This window comes from Oncorhynchus keta, chromosome 14 (genome assembly GCF_023373465.1).
Source record: "Oncorhynchus keta strain PuntledgeMale-10-30-2019 chromosome 14, Oket_V2, whole genome shotgun sequence".
NCBI lineage: Eukaryota > Metazoa > Chordata > Actinopteri > Salmoniformes > Salmonidae > Oncorhynchus > Oncorhynchus keta.
In genome coordinates, this window is record NC_068434.1 from 66,700,283 (window position 1) to 66,716,803 (window position 16,521).

A 16,521-nucleotide genomic window follows, 5' to 3' on the forward strand; every position below is an offset into this window, starting at 1 on the left:
TCCTCTGAGAGCCCAAACACTAAATCAGTGATGGCAGGGGTGCAAAGGCTACAGGGAAATCAACTATTGAATCCAGCAGCTGAGAGGGGTACAGGACAAGTGTCACAGGACACCATACCGCAGGGCTAACAATACTAATGGCACTTATTTTACATTATGATAATTGCCAACACAAAATTGGCACCTAATTTTTCCCTGTTTCTAATTATTGAGCTCTCCAATGCTAGCAGGCACTGAGAGCAGCAGAACATTGGCAGGCAATTAAACTCCTGCAATTATGGTTCCATTGTAACGTGCTACGGCTTTACAGAGGATTTGTGGGGCAGAGAATGATTGCTCTCCGATGCAATTAAAAACGGGACAAATCTGGTCTGGACCTGTAAATGTGTCTGCACACGACGGGTCTTTTGAAGCTTACAGCAGTTACACTCTGTAGTCTTTCTAGGGGTTGTGAAACATGTCCCAGAATATTTGGAAGAGGTCACACGGACAGACTCACCAAAGAACCTACTGAGGCAAATCGATTTTAGGATACACACTTGGAACACAGTCCACACACACACACACACACACACACACACACACACACACACACACACACACACACACACACACACACACACACACACACACACACACACACACACACACACACACACACACACACACACAGTGTTTCATCCATAGACACACATTTGCATTTTGTTTCCAGAGTGTGGCATGCTGGGTAGGATTAGCCACCCTCCTCTCCTCTGCAGTGTGTAGCGTGTCGGAGGAAGCAGTGACCCGGTGCGAATGTGCTCGGTAGGAAGTGGCAAAGCACCGGACTCGGGCACTATCGGGCCGTGGCCATCTGGAAACAGTGGCAGGAGAGTGTTTATGACTGAGGCAGCCCTCTGGGGAGACTAACGACACCCACAACCTGGGCCACTACCTTGTCCTCTGCTGCTGCTGTAGACCAGCCATCAAAGGATAACAACTCACAAGTCATTTTAATGGGAGATTATCTGTAGGGCTCTAATCAGCATCTCTGATGGTGCTTAGTGTTCAGTGTTATTAAGACCTGCTGTTCTCCATGACACTACTGCTCTTCATCTGTTTTTTTAGTTGTGTTGTTTTTTTATTTTGGAACACCGGTACGTCTCTAAATGGAACTCCTGGTATTAACTCGTAGTCGCTAGGAGCCATTATTAGCTATTAGCATATGTTTCACATGGCATGTTAATTTCCCTTAATTTAATTGATCAAAAACATTTCCAATAAAATCCATTAATTGTAGCCTGGGGCTGGAGAGAACAGCATGTGTTTGTGCCTGTGTGTTTGCCATTAACAGGTAGACTCTGCCAATTACAGTTAGAGTCCGTGGAGTTAATCAAACACAGTGCACAAATATACCTCAGAGCAGAGAAAAACAGCTCTCAACTCTTCACTCATCTCTTTAAAATGTCACATTCAAAGTGTCATGGATTAGAAAATGTTTTCTGGGATGGCATGCTTGTTAGGGAGTAGCCGACAATGGCTTCAGAGAATGCATTTGTGGGGAAAAAATAAGGTTTCCTCATAGTTCCACAGAGATGGTACACTACATGGCCAAAGGTATGTGGACGCCTGCTCATCAAACATCTCATTCAAAAATCATGGACATTAATATTGAGTTGGTCTCCCCTTTGCTGCTATAACAGCCTCCACTCTTCTGGGAAGGCTTTCCACTGGATGTTGGAATATTGTTGCGTGGACTTGCTTCCATTCAACCACAAGAGCATTAGTGAGGTCGGTCACAGATGTTGGGCGATTAAACCTAGTTCGCAGTCGGTGTTCCAATTCATCCCAAAGGTGTTTGAGCAGGCCAGTCAAGTTCTTCCACACCAATCTCGACAAACATTTCATTATGGACCTTGCTTTGTGCACGGGGGAGGGTTGTCATGCTGAAACAGGAAAGGACCTTCCCCAAACTGTTGCCACAGAGTTGGAAGCACAGAATCTTCTAGGATGTCATTGTATACTGTAGTGCTAGGATTTCCTTTCAATGGAACTAAGGGGCCTAGCCCAAACCATGAAAAACAGCCCCAGACCATTATTCATCCTCCACAAAACTTTACAGTTAGCACTAATATATATCTAATTTATATATTTCTCGGGGGGCGCCTTATAAATCAAGAGTTTCCCCATCTGTTTTTCTGTGCTATGGTGTTTGTTCACTTTCTCTCCTTCCTTTGTTCTATGTACTGAAACTTTCTTAATCCTTGCCTACACCCTCTTGGTGGCACTACCTTCCCTCTGTCAATTACCTCTCTCACTCTCTCTCTCTCTCTCTCTCTCTCGATGAAAGTTTCCTGCCATTATGTGAGGCTCACATCTGCATTGCAGTGCCGAGAAAGCAATGGCTGGAAAAGAGGAGTCATTGTGCATGTAGAGAGAGAGAGAGGAAGAGGAGAGATGGCGGGGAAGTGGGAGAAAGAGGGAGATTAAATATGCAATTTAGCCACATCATGGAGTCATGAGTGACACCTTGGTATTATTGCCTTTTGACACACACTAACACATAGACCAATCAATCTCATCCAGAAGTGATGACAATACTGAGAGGGTCATGTACCCCTCCACCCCCATATAGACTCTCTCATTAATGGCATCAGCATTTTTCCTGGTCTCTCTCCATTTCCCTCCTGATGGCGAGACCCTGCTTCATTGTGTTCTGCCATGTTCCTGTAATTGCTGAAACGACCTGCCTTATGCTGAGCACGTGTGTGTGGTTGTGTGTGTGTGTGTGTGTGTGTGTGTGTGTGTGTGTGTGTGTGTGTGTGTGTGTGTGTGTGTGTGTGTGTGTGTGTGTGTGTAGAGCAACTCTGTACCCCACCGGGGCCGGCTGGGAGTTTGTGGGGCTGAACGGCAGCAGAGCCACGGGCGAGCTCCACACTGAGGGAAATGACAGCCTCCAGGCCAGCATTGGTTGATGACCGTGAAACTCTTGCGGTTAACGTAAAGCGAGCGGGATGCTGGCACAGGGGAGGACTGTGAGGCTGTGTGCAATTCTGCCAGCAACACAAGCCCCTCTCCAACTGCTCTGCAGTACAGAAACAAAACAACAGTCCGTGTTACAATTCATAACACCAGCAGCTATGCCATCCAAGGTAAGCAGAGAGGAGCTAGACAGAACGACTGCTATTTGTCACAGTCTTTAAGAATAAATGGTTTTTGTGCGTGAATAAATGCTGGTATACACGCAGCAGAGAAGGCTGAGAGAACCTGTAGGTAGAGTAAACTACATGGTCAGAGAACAGTATTTGGGAGAGATAGAGTGCCTGCCTGCCTGCAGTCAGAGCAGAGGTGTCAGGAGAACAGATAAAATGTAGGAGTAAGTGTTTGGAGAGGTGTGGGAGCAGAGGGCAGCCGTAGAGGAGGTGTGAGAAGGTGAGTGACCAAGCGTGAGCTGCTACTGCTCTCTCTGTCATTAAACACCACCACCATTTTAAAAAGCTTCTCTCTCTCGAAAAAGGTACAAATACAGTCTGATGGAAATGTGCGATGTTTTCATGTAGTGATTTCAAAAATAGAGAGTAGATAATCATTTTTCAAACGCGCAATCAAATGAAATGGCCTTTTCAGAGAAACTCTGTTGAAGACATTGAGTTCTTAAAAACGTCTGGATTCGTAAATCTATATTTTCCCCCTAAGCAGAGAGCTTTTTCAGGTTAAATTGAGGTTCAAATGTGGTGCTAAAAACAGGTTGTGAAGTGGGAGTGATTACTGGCAGTTTTTTTATCATGTAGTTTAACCTCTGGGCACTTAAATCAGCCCTCTTCTCTCTCTCTCTCTCTCTCTCAGTTTATTATGCAGTAACATCACCAGATCTCCTTAGGCAGCTGTGCATCTCCTTATGACTGATGAGGGTAATTTCTCCCAAACAGCAGAATGATCACTTTGGTTTGGTCCCCCAACTCCCTCCTCCTTCTTTATATCCGAGTAGAAAGAAGACAGAGACGTTTGCTGCTATGTCTCCAGCAGTGGGTAGAATGGGTTCAGATGATGAATAGCTCTCCAGTCCCATGCATTTGAGATACGCACACATTGGCTATAATAAAGTGGTTGGTGAGAAAATAAACAGAATTGTGCACAAACAAAAGAAATTGGCAAATGTGTTCAGTTGGTGATCTGGATTTTTCATTGGTGAAGAAATGGAGCTTCTCAATCCTAGAAACTTGGATTAGAACACAACATTTAATACTGATTTAAATAATACCATCATGTGTGAAAACAACAAACCTTATTTTCTTTGATTTTCCTTTGGGGATCCAAAATAATACCCACGCCAATGTGAATTACCTTCATGGACTAGTCCCAGATATAGCGTGGTTCTTATTCCTAGTGTGTGCCCTCAGAGGAGTGATTGGAGAACAGTTAGGAGTTCTGTGCCTCTCTCCTAGCCTCATAGGTTCAGCCTCAGTGGGCTGTCTTTACCAATTTTCCCATCTGTCAGTCACAGGCCAAAACAAATCCACCTGTCTTCCAGGAGGCTGGGCTCAGAGACGCTGCAGCTGTCTGGGCCGGGACAGGAGAGTGTGAGCGCCCTCCTCTGGTGATGGAGAGTCCATTAGTCTGCTTATTAGCCCACTTGTCACCACTACGACACCATCTCACCTGGAGGTGCCTCCAGCACACTAATGTGCAGACCTATCCATGCCCCATCACAACAATACTTTGGTGATAGAAGTAATGGCTCCATGCTTCTGTGATCCACATGTCCTTGATCATCATGAGGTTGTTTCCAACCTGGTAACAACATAACAACTCATCCATGAGAGACATGCACCTCAGTGGACTCATGATTGCTTGAACAATGAAGCCATTAACACCACATTATGTAAATGGTAATGGTCAAAAACATCTAATAGGATAAAGGCTAAGTACAGTGCAATATAATGCCGCTGACTTTAACTGGCTCTTTGAATGATGTTTTCAATTATAACCTTGCTAATGTAATTCATTGTTTCACAGTCGAAAATGCATTTTTAAAGCTTCACTGAGTCATGTACATTGAACACATGCACTGAAACGTCCTCTAAAGAGATTGACAAAGTTGCTCGGGATCTGCGCTCGCTCCGGCTCTTAAAAGGGATATAACCTCCCCCTCCCCTCCCCTCCCCGCCATGGCAGGTTTCCATTGTGGAGGGAAAGTGTTCATCTGAGATATGAAATGCCTGTGCCTTTAAGAAGGCTGTCCCCCCTTTTCCTCATGCTCCCCCTCAACCACACAGAGTAGACACTCCTCCTGCGAGCATTTGTGAAGCAGCTCCTGTCCCTTACGTCTCTTTGTGGGGAAACAGAGGGCACACTTTCTAGAGCATAACTGGAGACAGAGACACAGAGTTCCAGGCAGGACGCCCAGGCTTCCAGCCTACAGCCACCCCTGGCACAGCCCTGAGGGGGACAGCTCCCACAGAGCACCTTGGCCAAGAGGTCCACGAAAGGAGAAGAGACGCTAATCAACTGGACCGTCCCAGAAAGTGAGATGAGAGTTGATGATATGAATGATTTGAATCCAACTGATCAATGTGGGATCTGAACCCTAAGTGAGAGGCGTATTGAGTGTGTTGTCTAAAGTAGCAGTTCTCTTGAAAAGTTAGACTGAAGCATCGAAGTCTCCAGGTTACAAGGATAAAAGCTCATCGAGAGAAAACAAGAGAAAGGACACTTCAGCTGATAATGTATGCATTTTCAAGGTTCTTTTTTTTACGTCTTGAATTGCCCCATTTGTATTCTCAATTCACCACCCAGCGTTTATCTTATTTTTTCAGCTGTCTGTAAAGCAGCATGAAAAGACTCCATTGAAAGCACTTTCTGCGAGCCGGATAATATTCCTTTCTAAAGCCTTGAAACTTTCGCAGACGTCTACAGAAAAAAGAAACCTAGAACGAGAATAAGAAAACAATGCTGTGCTGGATCCCATATGAGTACGAGTCGCTGACTGGACTTTTATGATTGGAGAAGATACAGGAGTGAAGAGATGTATTCCGACTGTGGAGTTGGAGTGGCCAGCATTCAAAGACAGTATCAGGTCAGGGACTCTGTCAGACCATACACTGGACCTGGAGAGAATACACAGGTCCCAATGGAAACCGGTGTGACCCCAGCTAGGTGCCCAATATATCAGGTTCAGCCTTACAGTGGGCAGCCCTCCTGCACTGTCAACAGTGTTTCCAACACACAGCCCACTCCGGTGCCTACACATCTAACTCCACCTCCCGCCGCACTCAAACCGGGCCAGGATGGGTTCAAGAAGGTGTGTCGCACAGAGGAGGCCAGCCCGTGCCCCTTTCCAGGATTGGCCTCAGGAGTGCTGGAGATGCGTGTCAAGGAGGGCAGCAAGATCCGTAACCTCATGGGTTTTGCCATGGCTCGCATGCAGGGGGATGTCAGTGGTGTTGGGGTTAGTGGAGGCGGTGGCCTGAGGCAGGTTGTTTTCTCTGGGTCAGGTCGTGCCGTCACCAAGACCATCACATGCGCTGAGATCATGAAGAGAAAAGTGGGGTCTCTGCACCAGCTGACCAAGCTGCGCTACAAGGGTGTGAGGGAGGTGTGGGAGAGCAAAGAAGGGGGGGCATCGGAGATGACTGTTCACAGGACCGTCCCCTCCATCAGCATCCTTTTGTCCAAAGACCCCCTGGACCCGCAGGAGCCCGGCTACCAGCCCCCTGAGACCCTCAGTGCTCTCTGGGAGGACAGAGACGGTGTGGATGCCCTACAGACAGCCAGCAAGAGACCTCTTGGTCTGTCCCCATACAGTAGTTTCCCTGACTCTAAGAGAGTGTGTCTGGGTCTGGACGAGGGGACTCTGGCTCTGTCCACCCCCCTGGCTAACTGACTGACTGAACTGGTATCAAACAGTCGAGTGGGAAGGATCAGAGGAGTTCATTCCGCACTGCCCTCCACTCAAGCACAGTGCTGAAACAATCAGAACATTCACTCAGACAGAACAGTGCTTTCTGAGGAGAACTGAACACCCTGCCCACCCCATCCTCCAGAGGTCAGTCAAAATAGGACCTGAAAGCTTGTCTTTGTAGATACAACATTTATTGAACCCATTTCTCAGCACAATCAATCGTTCGCCTTTGTGCCCAGAAATACTTAATGTCATCATACTATATGTCACACTGTAAGAGCTTAGACATGACAGCACACTTATCACATTTTAAATCATCAACACAACAAAACACAGAGCGACCAATCACCCAAGATCCCAGATTTCTGCTTTCAGTAGACTGACAATACCTTTTGAACATTGTCGTTCTGTTTTCCTAATTATATCCTACAACTGCAAATCTGTTCAAATGCACAAGGTAGGTCCACAATATTGTAATGAATACACAGAATATCTACACTCCCCTACGTATATATTTGGACAGGGAAGCTAGCATGTTTCATTTGGCTCTACACGCCAGCATTTTGGATTTGAGATCAAATGTTTCATATGATGCAACATTAGAGTATGTCACCTTTTAATTTGAGGGTATTTTCATACATATCCGTTTTACCATTTAGAAATGAAAGAACTTTATGCATCTAGTCCCCCCATTTGAAGGTGTCATAAGTGTTTTAACAAAGGCACTTACGATAGTCTACATTTTATACACTATAACACAATAAGTGAATTTGTCGAAATACTTATGGCACCTTCAAATGGTGGAACGATATACATAAAGCGCATTCATTTCTAAACTATCCATAATATGACAAATGTATCATGTTTTCAAATATCCAAACATTCAAATAAACTATATGCAGGAAAAGCCTTTTTTTGTGTATTTCTATCCCTCAGACATGCCTATAGTACTGTACAAAGTCTAGATTGAAAAGGAAATCACAGCATCCTGATGTGTTGATAAGAGTAACGGGAGTGAAATTTGTCTAAGAGACAGCTGATTTAATGACATGGCCACTGATAAGACGCAGCTCCAGAACCAAGCAGCCTGACAGATGCTGGGGGCTGAAATACAGGGACAGATTATCATTAAGATTACAACACTACATTGCGGCACACTAGAGAAAAGGATCAAAACTAGGCTTGATATAACTAAACACAGTCAGTGTCCCACCAGAATATGAAACCATAGCAGCAGACTCAACTCCATACCATTACTACAGTGCTAGGGTTCACGTAGAGGATATCGTATGCAGTGTTTGGGAGTAGTGAACTACATGTAATTCAACAAGTAATTCAATTACATTTGTTAGTGGAACTCAATTCAAATCTTGGTAGTGTTTTCAGTAGTTAATTAACTTTTAGAGGTGTAGCTAACGAACTACACACAAAGAAAATATTGGTGAAGTAGGCAAGAATTTCCTCTCTTTTACGGCATCAGACCTGCCTAATTCTCACTTGTAACAGTTTTTGTGTTGAATAGGGTAAATTACACGTGATGTTAAATACGATTTTTGGGTATTTGCAAAACATTTTGGAACCGTATCAACAGTGGGCTAATGAAACAAATACAAAAATATCATTTTTGAGAGGTATTTTTCTTTAACATCGGACTCCAGAGTGATATGTTATTGCAATTTGTAGTATGACATTTCAGATATGATCATTTAGTTTGTATGTTTAAAAAAAGATAACTTTAGAGTCATTCCACCTTAAAAAAAACATAAGAAACACGATTGATCATTTATTTTCATCATGAGCAAAAGCTATTGGTTTTCTACCCAAAGTTGCAAAGAAAATGTTTATTTAAACAAGCAAAATGGATAAAAGGGTGTGGCGGCAGTAGCATGAACAGTGGCATCTAGTGGGCAAAACTTGTTACTTTCACACTAGCTTATAGTAAATAACGCAAGCGACTTCAATGGCTAATTTCGTAGCTCATTCACAGCCATATAAGGAGTCATTGGCATGAGGCGGTTTCAAAAAATGCGGCACTTCCTGATTGGATTTTTATCTGGGTTTCGCCTGTAACATCAGTTCTGTTGCACTCACAGACAATATCTTTGCAGTTTTGGAAACGTCAGAGTGCTTTCTATCCAAAGCTGTCAATTATATGCATAGTCGAGCATCTTTTCGTGACAAAATATCTTGTTTAAAAGGGGAACGTTTTTCATCCAAAAATTAAAATATCGCCCCAGAACAGAACAGGAGGAAAAGACCATCACCAGATTCACATGGAATACATTACAAAGGATGAAGAAGCAATACTCCAAGCAGCAGCTCCAAACTACCTGTCAGACAGAGAACTGATATTGTATACTGGTTGTTGAGTTGGGGTGTGTGGGTCCGTAGGTGGCTTTTGATCGTTTTATGGGATTCCTCATGCCTAATCAATGTTAGGTTGCATTATGGACCAAGTCGAATGTTAGGTACTATATGTATTGAAGAATATATACATCCTATAAATTAAAATGGCCAATATGGGTGCAATCAATGATCAATGTTTCAGGAATGCTAATCGTATCTGTTTCAACCTACATAAATGATTTCAGAACAATCTGGTGGGTGTCACGGCTTGCTGAAATTACCCTTCAGTTAGGTACACAATATGTTTCTTATGGGTAGCTTTAGTGTAGCTCAACTTCTTCCAGTGTGAAGTAATTGGTAGCTTGGTAAACTATATTTTCAGAGTAACCTCCCCTTCCATATATCTTATGGGATACTGTACATCTGACCCGAAAAGGAGTCAAGTAGTCCTAGCTCCATCTGTTATGGACGACTCATTCAAATACAGATAAGTGTAAGAAGGTTATCCTTTATCAAAAATGATTAGATACTGTCCCAAACCGGGATTACACTTCCCAAGGGGTATTAGTTCTATATCAGGCATGCCTGCTGAGTATGATAACCTTTTACAAATGGAATGAAGTGTCCTTTCTCTTCATCATAATGAAAATCTGCAAATACAACACAACACAAGCCTTATACAATCCATTTATCAAACTGCCTTTAGAGCTCTGGAAATAGTTTTGAACAATTACAAGTGTGAGCCCATGTACTCCTAATATTTTGGCTGAGATGACATCTTTCAAAATAATTTAAAAAAAATAATGAAATGCCAAACAGTGCTTTTGTAGCAAAGGTCTGCCTGCATTTCACTGTCTATAGCGGACACAGCCATTAACCTCCTTCTCAAACCCATTAAATTAATCTGAGCAAAGCAGAGAACCCAAGGTTGAATAAAGAAATGCTACGACTGCAATAAAGCCCATATGGAACAAACTGTGTGTCCTCAAGACTGGAGAAGGTTATCACTTCAGGTCGCTGTTATCGTACAGTTAACAGCTTCCAGTGAGAAGCCTGAAGGACGGCCAGTCAGTGATGCAGGTCACATAGATAGAGGCTCTATAAGTAAATCTCCGATCGACCTGCTCAATCCGTTATCAGGCATGACGAATTCTGGGCCAAGTGTAAAATGCAGAGAGGGTAATTAGGGAGAACTGGATAGTGTATGCCTGAGTGAGAGGACAGATAAAACACTGTGACAAAAGCATTACCCTACAGCCAAATCACATGTGGCTGGTGAGAAATAGCATATCAGACGAGACAACAAAGCAACATATGAGCCTGTGGCGTACAAGGATACACAAGCTGGAAGTCTATTTCCCCAATGACATTGGTTTTCTATGAAGTACCACAGCTTTTTGTATGGAACACGTCAAGTGGTATCCTCCTAAAACATATAGCTCTACAATTACACTAAACCAAAATAGAAACGCAACATGTAAAGTGTCCCATGTTTCATAAGCTGAAATAAATGATCCCAGAAATGTTCCATAAGCACAAAAAGCTTATTTCTCTCAGACTTTGTTCACAAAATGTGTTTACATCCCTATTAGTGAGCATTTATCCTTTGTCAAGATAATCAATCCACCTGACAGGTGTGGCATATCAAGAAGCTGATTAAACAGCACGATCATTACACAGGTATACCTTGTGCTGGGGGACAATAAAATACCACTTTAAAATGTGCTGTTTTGTTACACAACACAATGCCACAGATGTCTCAAGTTGAGCGAGTGTGCAATTGGAATGCTGACTGTTTCAGCATGATAATGCACAGCCCCATGACGCAAGGATCTGTACACAATTCCTGAAAGCTGAAAATGTCCCAGTTCTTCCATGGTCTGCATACTCACCAGACATGTCACCCGTTGAGCTCGTTTGGGATTCTCTGGATCGACAGCGTCATCCAGTTCCCGCCTATATGCAGCAACTTCGCACAGCCATTGAAGAGGAGTGGGACAACATTCCACAGGACACAATCAACAGCCTAATCAACTCTATGTGAAGGAGATGTGTCGCGCTACATGAGGGAAATGGTGGTCACACCAGATACTGACTGGTTCTGATCCAAGCTCTAGGGCCTAATTTATTTATTTATTTAAATTGACTGATATCCTTATATGAACTGTAACTCAGTAAAATCTTTGAAATTGTTGCATGTTGTGTTAATATTTTTGTCCAGTGTACTACAACTACTACTACTAATAAATATTTGTTAATATTGATGAATCATAATCGCATTCCAATGACGTGGATGTGGATTGAGGCAGCCCCCCGCACCGCTCTGATTCAGAGCAGTTGTTAAATGCGGAAGACACATTTCAGTTGAACTGACCAGGTATCCATCCCCCTTTCCTCTTCCACTGCATAGAGAATGAGAATAAATTCATTTTGAACTTGTGATAAAAGTGTGCACTCTGTTTCTTCCCTTCTCCCCCCCGCTGCAGCAGATGAGAGCGAGGTCTCTCGGATGGCGTGGGAGTTTGCTATCTCCCTGCATCCAGATGGTTCCATCTTTTCTTATCTAGAAGAATGGGTGCTGCCTCCATTCCCTTATCTGGGAATCCTTTCAATTGAATATTTACGGGGCCTATGTTGCTTTCTGCCTGTGTTAGCCCCACTGAACACACTATTCCTCTTGCTTGGGAAGACAGGCCAAAGGCCCCCCCCCCCTTCACTCTCCATCTCCCTAGTCAGGGAATGGGACAGTGATTGATTATGTGATTATGCCAGAAAATAACGTAAGGTTAAGCTGGGAGCAGCACGGAGGTATTAATGAATAACCATACAGGGAATATGTTCATCAATAGAGAGAAGTATGGATTATGACAGGGGGGAATACCTTCTCCATCTTGTGTCAAGAATAGAATAGATGGAGTTAATCACTTTTTCCCCCACACTCTTATTTCCTTCTTCACTTTGTACACCACGGATTAAGAGGCACACTCAAACAGTCATTGAAAATGTCTTATTGCAATATAACTGGCAGGCTGGGGTCTATCAGCATGAACAAACCAGGTCACAGCTCCTCCCTGGTAAGTGTCTCAAAATGTATTTTCAAAAAACAAATTCCTCCATGTTGGATTCATCAGTGCAGCTGAGGATGTAATTGCAGTGCTGAAGTCAAAGCTGTAAGTGCAGATAATAAATACTGAATAAAGGGCTGCCAGAATTCAAAGTACATTTTTTTTGAGAATAGCAGAGACCATTGCTCCCCTGATTTATATGCTATAAAATTGTAGCGGGCCAGAATGCAAAATGATGGGACTTTAGTTGGTTTGACATTTTATATAGAACAAATGGATCTATACCCCCAAATTCCATTTCTGATGTGCAAGCTGATGATTGAATGAGAAAAGTGGGTTAAATTTGACAATTAAGATTTTTTTGTTTGTTGCCTAAATGGTGGTTTTAATAATTTTTTAAAGAAGTATGGTCATCTTCTGATGCTCTCTCAAAACTCTCAGATAATCTCTATTGAAATAGCTTTTTAGTCCAGGACTAAATTAGTCTTGTGTCCGGGAAAGTCTTGTGTCCGTCCCTCATTGTGTTACATTGGTTAAGGTAAAATTGTGAAAGCTGTCATTTTGGTGACTTGAACTGACTGTTTGCTGCCCTCTGGTGGAGGTGAAATATTATAGACGCCTACATTTGGAGAGGACATCAGTAAATAACAATATAGCTCTATATGCTTTATTTTCAGGCCGTTTAAGGGACTAGATGATGGAAAACTTTTGTTTTGGCACAAAAATGTGTAAAATTGTTCAGTACATTGTTTGATTGATGATCCTCAAGTTATCACACTTAGTCTAATGTATAGGGCCCTAGCCCAATATTGGACTTTAACGTTTCTCCTTACACCATACCGGGCACTCGCGTGCGTCCGCAAACTGATTGTGTCCCCCCACACCAAACACAATCACGACACACAGCTTGAAAAATAAAAACTCTAAACCAATTATATTAATTTGTGGACAGATCGAAAAGCATTAAACATTTATGGCAATTTAGCTAGTTAGCTTGCAGTTGCTAGCTAATTTGTCCTATTTAGCTAGTTTGCTGTTGCTAGCTAATTTGTCCTGGGATATAAATGTTGAGTTGTTATTTTACCTGAAATGCACAAGGTCCTCTACTCCGACAATCAATCCACACATAAAACGGTCAACCGAATAATTTCTAGTCATCTCTCCTTCTTCCAAGCTTTTCCTTCTTTGGACTTTATATGGCTATTGGCAACTAACTTTCATAAGGTGTATTACCACCACCGACCTCCGTTCATCTTTCAGGCACCCACATGGGTATAACCAATGAGGAGATGGAACTTGGGCAAATGCTTCTAAAAGCCAATGAGGAGACAAGAGAGGCAGGATTTGCAGTGCGTTCTGCACCACAAATAGAAGTTGCTTCTATATTAGCACCTGGCAACGCAGACGTTTGTTGGCACGCGTGAGCAGTGTGGTGCAATGATTGAATAATATGTATGTGTAGATTTGTTTTGCAAAGCTCACGCATGGGACGTGAGCAGTGTGGTCAGCATGTTAGTCCAATGACCTTACATTTCGTATGATATGTTACGAATTGCAATTTGTATGATATGTTACAAATTGCAATTCGTACAATATGTTACGATTTTGCAGTGCGTATGATATGTTACGAATTTCAATTTGTTGTGGCTAATGTTAGCTAGGCTAGGAGTTAGGGTTAGAGTTAAGGTTAGCTAACATATTAAGTAGATGCAAAGTAAACTCAGCAAAAAAAGAAACGTCCTCTCACTGTCAACTGCGTTACATAACAAGATTCAACAACTGAGACATAAACTGAATAAGTCCCACAGACATATGACTAACAGAAATTGAATAATGTGTCCCTGAACAAAGAGGGGGGTAAAAATCAAAAGTAACAGTCAGTATCTGGTGTGGCCACCAGCTGCATTAAGTACTGCAGTGCATCTCCTCCTCAAGGACTGCACCAGATTTGCCAGTTCTTGCTGTGAGAACTGTTCCACTCTTCCACCAAGGCACCTGCAAGTTCCCAGATATTTCTGGGGGAAATGGCCCTAGCCCTCACCCTCCAATCCAACAGGTCCCAGACGTGCTCAATGGGATTGAGATCCGGGCTCGTCACTGGCCATGGCAGAACACTGACATCCCTGTCTTGCAGGAAATCACGCACAGAACGAGCAGTATGGCTGGTGGCATTGTCATGCTGGAGGGTCATGTCAGGATGAGCCTGCAGGAAGGGTACCACATGAGGGAGGAGGATGTCTTCTCTGTAACGCACAGCGTTGAGATTGCCTGCAATGACAACAAGCTCAGTCCGATGATGCTGCGACACACCGCCCCAGACCATGACGGACCCTCCAAATCGATCCCACTCCAGAGTACAGGCCTCGGTGTAACGTTCATTCCTTCGACGATAAACACGAATCCGACCATCACCCCCGGTGAGACAAAACTGTGACTAGTCAGTGAAGAGCACTTTTTGCCAGTCCTGTCTGGTACAGCGATGGTGGGTTTGTGCCCATAGGCAACATTGTTGCCGATGATGTCTGGTGATGACCTGCCTTACAACAGGCCTACAAGCCCTCAGTCCAGCCTCTCTCAGCCTATTGCAGACAGTCTTAGCATTGATGGATGGATTGTGTGTTCCTGGTGTAACTCGGGCAGTTGTTGTTGACATCCTGTACCTGTCCCGCAGGTGTGATGTTCTGATGTACCGATCCTGTGCAGGTGTTGTTACACGTGGTCTGCCACTGCGAGGTCGATCAGCTGTCTGTCCTGTCTCCCTGTAGCACTGTCTTAGGCTGTCTCTGTCTCTGTCACTGTCTCACAGTATGGACATTGCAATTTATTGCCCTGGCCACATCTGCAGTCCTCATGCCTCCTTGCAGCATGCCTAAGGCAAATTCAACAGATGAGCAGGGACACTGGGCATCTTTCTTTTGCTGTTTTTCAGTTAGTAGAAAGGCCTCTTTAGTGTCCTGAGTTTTCATAACTGTGACCTTAATTGCCTACTGTCTGTAAGCTGTTAGTGTCTTAACGACCTTTCAACAGGTGCATGTTCATTAATTGTTTATGGTTCGTTGAACAAGCATGGGAAACAGTGTTGAAACCCTTTACAATGAAGATCTGTGAAGTTATTTGGATTTTTACAAATTATCTTTGAAAGACAAGGTCCTGAAAAAGGGATGTTTAGCTAAAAGGTAGTAAGCAGCTGCAAAGTTGCTAATCAGTTAAAACGCTAAAATTGTCGATGATGAGATTAACACACAAACCTTAGGTTCCTAGATGTTCATGTTATACACCCACCCTCCATTAGTTTATGGCCTAAGTAACCTTTTGTCTCATGTAAACATACCAGACATAACATATACTTATTTGAGTGTCCCGGATTGGCGTTTACTATTTTACGTCTAGTCAATGTGACCAGGCTGTCCGTTTACACACAGGTGTTCAGAGAGAGATAGCTATAATTAGCACAGGTAGTCCAATCTCTCTTCCCTCTGTACACAAGCGCTGTAACATGGACATATGGCCGTCTGGGAACCCTAACCCTATAAAAAGGTGTGTATCAATTGAAGCTTTGTTTTTCTAAAATTATTTCTCACTGATAGGAAATATTGTTTATATGGTACCAAAACCATACTGCATGCAATGCTCTGTTTTAATTGTTTTATTTAATTAGGCAAGCCAGTTAAGAACACATTCTTATTTACAAAATTACGGCCTACCCGGCCAAACCCTAAGGACGCTGGGCCAATTGTGCACCGCCATATGGGACTCCCAATCACGGCCGATTGTGATACAGCCTCGAATCGAACCAGGGTCTGTAGTGACACCTAACACTGAGATGCAGTGCCTTAGACCTTCGAATGCCCCAGTTATCAGTGGGTAATGTAGCCTCGCAGTTTATTTACTGCGTTAGGCAGGTAAACACTGCTATGGGAGTGTGTATTTACAGCAATTATGTTGCAACGACCCTGGGTTGAATGTATTACCTGAAGGTGTATGTTCTGTGACGACCCTCCCACTCTGTCTGCCGTATTCTCTCTTTGTTCTTGTTTCCTTATTAGGATGCCGGTGGGCGGAGTTGGGAGGGTCGTCAGCTACATGGGAAACACCTGGGCCAGGTGTCTCCCAGGATAAATAGACCTCTTCCACATTCATGGAAGAGACTCTCTCCATGCAGACACCTTTTGTAGATTGTGTTGTGGTTCTTGGTGGCCTTTTGTTTGTTTGCTTTGGCACCTTTCATCA

General features: G+C 43.4%; 1 protein-coding gene across 1 annotated transcript; it reads left to right on the forward strand.

Annotated features, from left to right (window-relative positions):
* Positions 1-5,281: 5,281 nt before the first annotated feature.
* LOC118394308 (uncharacterized) lies at positions 5,282-7,787 on the forward strand. Its single transcript, XM_035787505.2, has one exon. The coding sequence runs from the start codon at positions 6,005-6,007 to the stop codon at positions 6,860-6,862; it is 858 nt and encodes a 285-aa protein (XP_035643398.1). The 5' UTR covers positions 5,282-6,004; the 3' UTR covers positions 6,863-7,787.
* Positions 7,788-16,521: the final 8,734 nt, after the last annotated feature.